This window comes from Anser anser, assembly GCF_964211835.1.
Source record: "Anser anser genome assembly, chromosome: 1".
Classification (NCBI taxonomy): Eukaryota; Metazoa; Chordata; class Aves; order Anseriformes; family Anatidae; genus Anser; species Anser anser.
In genome coordinates this window covers 98818510-98826162 of record NC_139720.1, presented here as the reverse complement: position 1 = coordinate 98826162, position 7653 = coordinate 98818510, and the positions used below count along the sequence as shown (strand labels likewise).

Sequence of the window (7653 nt, the reverse complement as noted above, 5' to 3'; positions counted from 1 at the left end):
TCTGGTTCAACTGATTTCTCATTTCTGCTAGAACAATGACTATAGGATAAAGGGTCAGGGAAACTCCAGCAAAACCAGTGGGGTGCAAATGTGGAGGAACAGATACTGAAAATCTTCTGTTCTGCTTTAGGCTGTGGTAGTATAGCAGCTGGACATAGTGACTAAGCAAAGGGTGTCTGAAGTGATAGATCTCAGGATTTTCTTCCCATGTTAAGTTTTCTCAGCTCCTATAGATGCTGACTGCTTGAGAATCCTGGTTATTACCTGTGTTCACATGCTGGTAAGACTTGAGGAGCAAAGAGATTACAGTCTAAAGTATTTACCACATTCATAGGTGTTGTTGATTGGCTTTTTGCTTTGCTATAGTTTAAAAAAAATATTTTCAAGCAAGTTGTTTAATTCTTGTAGGCCTCTTTGATTACCTGGTCAGGGGGAAAAAGTGAGACCAAAAAATTTCCCAGTTTGGTGGGACTGCTTATTCCTGCTAGTTGCATTGAGGTAATGTGTTGAAGAATCACCTCTAAACGATGTGCTGTCTTGCTCGTACTCAGCACAGAGATGCCAGCTGCCTCTTTCATGTTATCCAAAAAGCTGCTGGCAAGATGCTCATGAAAGGGCCTGTGTGAATTTGGAATGGCTCCATGGTGTGAGGTTTGTGGCCTTCCTGCCTCACCAAATGGGTCATCTCATTGGTTAGATGTATGGAGAGGGTTCAGAGCATGCCTCTGAGATGAAGGAAGCCTTTGCTAGCTGTATGGCTGGTCTGGAAGAGGTTTTCTCTGAATGTTTGCTTTATAATACTATTGCATATTATTGCACTATCAATGGAGTTTTACACTGGGAAACATAAAGTGTTCCTAGAATGGTTTTTATATTGTTTAAACAAAGAATAATTAGAATCCCCTGTCAAGAATTAGAGTTCCTCTGTGCTAGATGTTGTACAAACACAGAATTAAACAACCATCACTATTCAGACAAGTTTGTGGTCTGAGCAAGGGAAGGGAGATACATTCTTCACCTGTTTTTCTGTACACAAGACACCTCTGACATGACTGCGAACACTGGGAGAAGGCAGTCTGGCTAAAGATGTAGTTGCATGTTTGGTAGCTGTGGTATGTATAGTCAGTAACTGAATGTTGAGGTATTAGGCTAATTCAGGGGATCGGTAGCAGGTGAGTGTGAGGTGCCTCCTTCATTTGTAGCTGAAGTGCTAGCACCTTCCAAGTAGCCAACAAAGTGCTGGGAGACCCATTGCATTGGGCAGATGGACACAGGAAAGGAGGTCTGTCACTTTGTGGAGCAAGAGGGTCCCTTGGGAGGTGGGAAGGGAGGTGAGAACTGGGGAAAACAGGACTTGTGACTGGGGGGAGGGGGTGTTTGGAACTGGGAGTGGTGGGTGCCCTGTGCCAAGAGGGGGCCCAAATTTGTGGTCTGATGGGTACTCAGAGAAACAAAAGCCTCCACACCAGGCTTTAGGCTTCACAATACGATGGGAGTAGGCAGGAAACAGGGACGGAGAGGGGCAGGGGAGGAAAGAGAGTATGTGGAGGGGCGGGGAGGGAGGTTGAACTGGCGTGTCAGGGTCTAACAATGACCCATCTGTGTCAGGAAAACAGTCCTACTCGGCAGGGCTATTTTTAGGGGAACCCACCCCCCCACAGTTCTTCCATTCCTCCCCGCCCCCAGCCGATCCTTTGTGCCGAGTGGCGCCTGGCAGGTCGGTGGAGATTTCAAAGCCATGGGCAGGGAAGAGCTCCACACGACGGAAACGCAGCAGGGAAGGGAGAGGTGGGAGCCCAGAAATAGCCCACGTGACACTGGTGCAGCCCCAGGCCCGCAGGAGGGGAAGCCTCATGGCCAAAGCTCTTCCCCAGGCTCTCCGTCTGCTTCTGGGGCCATGGACACCCCACCTGTGAGAACGAGGAGGACTGCATGGTCATTACCCATGCTACTCTCGTTCACACATAAAAACACTTCTCTTCTCTTCTCTTCTCTTCTCTTCTCTTCTCTTCTCTTCTCTTCTCTTCTCTTCTCTTCTCTTCTCTTCTCTTCTCTTCTCTTCTCTTCTCTTCTCTACTCTACTCTACTCTACTCTACTCTACTCCTTTTTGGTGGAATAAAAAATTTCCCCTTCTTTTCCAACTGCTTCAGCTTTAAACTACTTTTTCCTTTCCATACGTCTGGCCCAAGCAATTTTCCTCTCTGGCTTTGTATGTCCTCATCAGAGAAAACTTTTCCGGGAGGGACACTGGTTTACATTTTAACCCCACGGCTCACCCCTGCTATTGCAGAGACTTTACCACCTTCCAGGCCATGCAAATCCAGACTTCTTATTTTTAACTCTGTGGAGGAGAATATCGCCCCTTTCCCTCAGAAAAATCCCCTGGCTCAGCACTGATTTTAGGCTGTGATATGAAGCGTTTTGTTTGTATGGCCTCTCTTGTTTGGTTCCCACTCACCTTACCTGACCTCCTCCTCCTCCTCCTCCTCTCAGCCCGGGCTCCCCAGGCAATCCTCTCTGTCCTCATGCTGAACCTTGTCCTGGTGCAGCACAAGCCACCCCTGCAGCCCAGCCTCTTCTGGAGCTCCTCACGCCGCAGCACAGTGCCTCTTTCACCCCACCCACCATGCTGTTTTGGACTTTGAAGAAGATGGCGTGGTGGCTCACAGTGGTGAAGCCGCTCCCGCCAGCTGGAGCGGTGCTGAGGCTGAGCATCACGGAGTGGGCTGATGTGAACAGAAGGACATGCTTCCCACCCAAAGGGGCAAGGAGACGGGCTTCTCTTCCTGCAGAGGGTGGCCAGCCACCCGGGTGGTAGAGGACAGCCTGGTGGGACACGTGGAGCTGAGCGTCCTGTTGTCCATCCAACCCCTTTGAAGTCTGCCCCTTGGCAGGAAGGCAGGATGCTCTGTGGCACGCGATGGGTTTGGCAGAGTTCCATTATGGGGAAGGATCCCAACCCAACACTGAGGTGCTGTGAGAAGCCCAGGATAAATTAAAGTCAGTTTTAATTTCTGCAGGGACACAGAGGGTTCCCGAGAACAGCTGTTGGTCTGGTCAAAAGAGCTCAGTCTTCCCTCTTAGCCTGGTAGAAGGAACAGGAGGCTGGGGGCCCACAGACCAGACATCTCTCTGATACCCTTCTGCAAATCATCTTCCCATCAGCCATCGTGCTATAAAATGAGGATAACGGCAATAATTGCAATGATAAGCTGCACAATAGGAATTATAATTGCTCAAGGTCCTTCACTAGGGCTCGTGGTGTTTTTTCTCGTATGTGATGTGATAACATTCAACCCTTTTGAGGAAAAAGGAAAAAAAGTTGCCCCACTGAGGGACAGAACCTGAATGGCTTTTGACAGCAGAAGAATCACAGCGAGGCTTGATTTATCAGAAAATCTTTGTTAAAATAAAGGAGTGTGGGTCTGTGGGAGGAGGCAGGTTTTCTGTGCTGGTAGGGGCTGAGGCAGGACAGAGTCCTTTGCCCCATTTCCTGGCCAATTTTCCTCCAAACCAAAGCTCTTTGGTCAGAATATAACTCATTTTTGGTGAAAAGCTGCAAGGTCCTGTTTTTGCTTGTTTATTTTTCACTGAGACCCACAGACTGACAAGTGGTGTGTGGCAAGAGGGGGCAGTGAAGCCTTGGCAGAGCTAGGCTTGTCTCCTGCGAAGAAGTGTGTAGCCCACGGGCATTCCCAGCTCTGTAAGGAGGTCTGAGTTTCTGGAATAAAAAAATGTGGAGAACGGACAAGGGACTGCCCTCATGAGCAGAGATGCATGTAGGGTAGGGTAGAGAGGTGTTGGTGGGGGGCAGGTATCGAGGCTGAGGGGAAGCCCATCCAATTTTCTTTCTTTCCACTACTGGGTGATTGCTGTCCCTTGCCTCCTAACCCCTTCTTTGGCAGAGGGCAGCCTTTTCTGGGAGCTGACTCCGCAGCATGGGAACTTCAGTGCCCGGATGGCATCTGTTTCTGCTTGCTGGGCGGGGAGCCGGGGAGGAGGGAGCTGAGGGCTTCCCGCCTCCCCCCTCTTCAGTTTCCCAACTTTCTGCCCCCGTCTCACGCTTTGCCAGCCCCAGCCCATGCCCCTGAAGGGACAGAGACACGGTGGAGGGATGCCTTGGGATGGAGGAACCAGCCAGCAGAGGCAGAGACCTCCTGGAGCAGCTCCTGGCCTCCCTCCTCCTCACCGGCCCTTCCTTGGGCCTTTCTAGGGCTGAGACCTGGTAGTGCAGGAAGCGCCCGACCGTGGGCCACATCTCTCCCAGCTGTGATTTCCTCTGGCGGCCCGTTATCTGCCCACGGGCAGGGAAGGCTTCCCCTCTTCCTCCCCCCGTCCCCCAACTCCTCTCTCCGCCTCCCCTCAGCCTCTTGCACACAAGCGCACTTTACTGCCAAAAAAAGTCTTCCCCCCCCCCCCCTCCACACACACACACAGCTCCTCCTCGGCTAACTTCCTTTCAGCATTTTTTTGAGCTGGATAATCCTAGGATTTGTCAAAGGGGGGAAAGGAGGGAGAGCGGGCGAGGGAGTCAGGACAGGAAGCTGGTTTCTCATTCCTCTTGCTGTCCGACGACGGCAGGAGGAGGGGAAGGGGGGGAGCCAGCGAGGAGTCTCGCACAGGCTCTTCCCCAGTCCCTTTCCATTAGCCTGCTGGAGCTCCCACTCTCCTCCGAAAGCTGGGAGAAGGAAGACCAGAGCGGGACGCCTGCGGCTGGCGGCGGCGACAGCCCAGCTGACGAAACCCAGAAGGGTGGCTGTGAAGGGTCCCAGGACAGCGCTGAGGGACAGACGTCCCCACCACCACCATCTCGACAGCTCGGATGCGGGCACCCGTCCACCACAGGCTTCCCCTCAATGCGAAGCCTTCCGGGCTCGGGCTATGATCGCTGCTGCTGCCGGCTGGGGAGCCTCCTCGCACCCTGACCTTCCCCTGCCGCCGGAGCAGCCCAACATCTGGTGGGGATTAATGTTGATTTCTCCAGACGGACGCCGCGCGGGACCCCCGATGCTACCCCCTGGAAGCGGGACACGGGCGGTGGTCTGAGGAGAAGAGACAGCTTTTTGCCTCCCAGCGTGAGGCCGGGGGGAGGGGGGCAAGGCAGGAGGGGGGCAAACCTCTTTTGGGACTAACCTCATGAAGAACAAGGGAGCCAAGCAGAAACTCAAGAGGAAGGGAGCCGCGAGCGCGTTCGGCTGCGACCTGACGGAGCATCTGGAGAGCTCTGGGCAGGATGGTAAATGCCTCTTTATTTTCACTCTGGTTGTGGAGGAGCAGAGCGCGCGTCCTGTTTTTGGTTTTGTCTGTTTGCTCATTCTCCATCAGTGGGATTGGAAACCAAACGTTTCCGAAGGGCGAGGGCTAAGCAGCCTGGAGCTGTTTTATCTGTGGGAAGTAGAGTCACTGCCCAGGCACTCACAATGAATGAACGAGCAGAGGATTGCTTTGGTGACGCGCCTGCATGGCCCTTGCATGAGTAGCACAGTGCGTAGGGAAAGGACAGGGACAGGGCTGTGTGAGCGGGGACAGAGACGGCCAGACGTATGCTGTGCAGCCCTCTCTTGTGCCCTTGGCCTTGGGAGTGGGGGTAGCAGGCTTTTAGGGAGCTAGGCTTGGAAAGCAGAGCGCTGTCTCCTCCCAAATCCAAAAATCCTCACAAAGTCCATGAGAGGAGAGCACGGCAGGGCCTGTAGAGGGAAGCTGGGGATGTCCTATCCGCCCCTCCTTGACACCAGGTCCCATATCGCCCTTTCGCTGCTGGACTGAGTCAGGATAGAGGCTGGGGATGGAGAACGGATGGGTGTGAGGTGCTGGGGGCAGCTGAGCTAATATTTTCAGTACCCTGCCTGTTATCTTTCCCTCCTTGCCTCCTCCCCCTGACCTCCATGCCCCCAGATATTGGATGGGAACACGGTAGCTCAGCCAAGAGATAACAGCGATAAGATCAGAGGGTCCCAGGCTTGAAATGATCAGTTGTGGGTGCAGGAAGGAGCACAAGATTTTTTTCTGAAAGAGGGTTGGAGGATAAGAGAAGCAGCTGAGAGTTTGGCTTACAGAAAGACTGGCAGTTTAGAAAGAGGAAAAGTAAATACGTGCCTGTTCCCATCCCTGCTGTTAGCACTGTGTGCCAGTTGGAGTTAACTAACTTTTACCAAAGTCAGGCTACTCAGAGCAAAAAAAGCTTCCAGCAGCAATGTCAGCTTTGTACGGGGAGGGCTGTACAATCAGGTCTTTCATTTGCTGATGAGCATGGCTGATGAAGTGCAGTGTGGAAGTACAGTGGCAGAGGGATGGACTGCTTAGCAGCAGCCCTTTCCACTGCACAGGGAGGAGGACAGTGCATATATCACTAAGATAAAACGTTATATATGTGCATTTATTTAGGTATGGCGGAAAAATAGACATTCAATTTCATTGTGAGATGACAGTAACAATTACTATATCTTGTAACTTATATAGCCCTTAATGGCAACTGAGTCGAAACAGCCAAAGTAACAGACTTAATGAACTGGTATCACTTTGCCAGCACAAGATGCAGTTAGATAAATTCCATTCATTGCTTACACGAGCTACCACAGCAGAGGAACAGCTTACAGCTGTTTACAGGGACACTAAAAAACAACACAGGGAAGGCAGGTACAGAGAGTATATTCAGCTGAAGCACTGAGGGGGATTTTTAAGTGAGAAATATAAGTACTGCAGCTGAAATTATGCAAAAACAGCAGAATTTATTACCAGAAATCCTATATTCCTCTAAAATTGTTTTTGGGGCACAAGAAAGAAAGACATTGTCTCAAGTCTCATCTGTGGGATGGTTCACAGTTCCAACCTACTTAACTCTCTGCGCTGAGGAGTGCCGGGGGAGGACACGAAGTCCCTTTTCCTTTATACAGTACTGCTGTTTGCTGAATAGCACATCCCGTTGCCCAGTGCTGTGGGATCCTGAAATGAAAGGCTCAATTGTTATAGGTTTATTGGGAAGAGTGTACAATTGGTACAATTTGAACTGTTGGGATAGTGGGAGAAGAAATCAGAGATCTGGAGATACTTGTTTCTTTGCTAGCAGGGCTCTCAGGATCAGTAGGAATGTGCTCGAGTATGCCAAGGTGGCCTCCTGAGAAGAAACAAGTGTTCAGATGTCACCAGGACATCGTAAATATGCACCCTGTAACCGTGAAACAAAATCAGAAGAACAATTAGGGTGTGAGAGATGGCTGGTTTGAGGTTAAATTGTTCTGCTAAGAACAGTTCTCAGCGACAAGCCAGCGCTCCTGTGGGCAGAGGCTATGTCAGAGATGTAAAGCAATAACTTTCTGACTGCTTTAGATTGTGCTCTTTGTTTAACTGGTGGGATGCTGGCTCTGATTGTTCCCTACTTGGAAGCAGGGAACGATACAAGACCGTTCATGGTAGCTGGCAGTGCTGAGGAGGGGTAGAGCGCTTTGGCTGCTGTCCAGGAAACGGTTTGCTGCGGAAAGCAGGTTCTAAAACACACCCAGAAGGGTTAACTGGGAAAGAAGAAGCGGCTGTCGGGATGGTATGATTGGTTCTGCATTTGGGCTCAGGTCTGCTTTGTGCCGCCCTGAAGTGCTGCTATGCATGACATGGGTCCCGCACACTCGCACAGATGAAGGCAAACTGAGATGGAAAAG

The 7653-nt window shown here is 51.2% G+C and overlaps 1 protein-coding gene across 1 annotated transcript in view; it reads left to right on the top strand.

Moving 5' to 3' along the window:
• Window positions 1-4433: 4433 nt before the first annotated feature.
• ARHGAP31 (Rho GTPase activating protein 31) overlaps window positions 4434-7653 on the top strand; it is a 59790-nt gene continuing 56570 nt past the window's right edge. Inside the window, exon 1 of the mRNA XM_083821518.1 lies at window positions 4434-5237. Coding sequence (XP_083677644.1) covers window positions 5138-5237 — 100 coding nt within the window. The 5' untranslated portion in view covers window positions 4434-5137. The remainder of the gene's footprint in view (window positions 5238-7653) is intronic.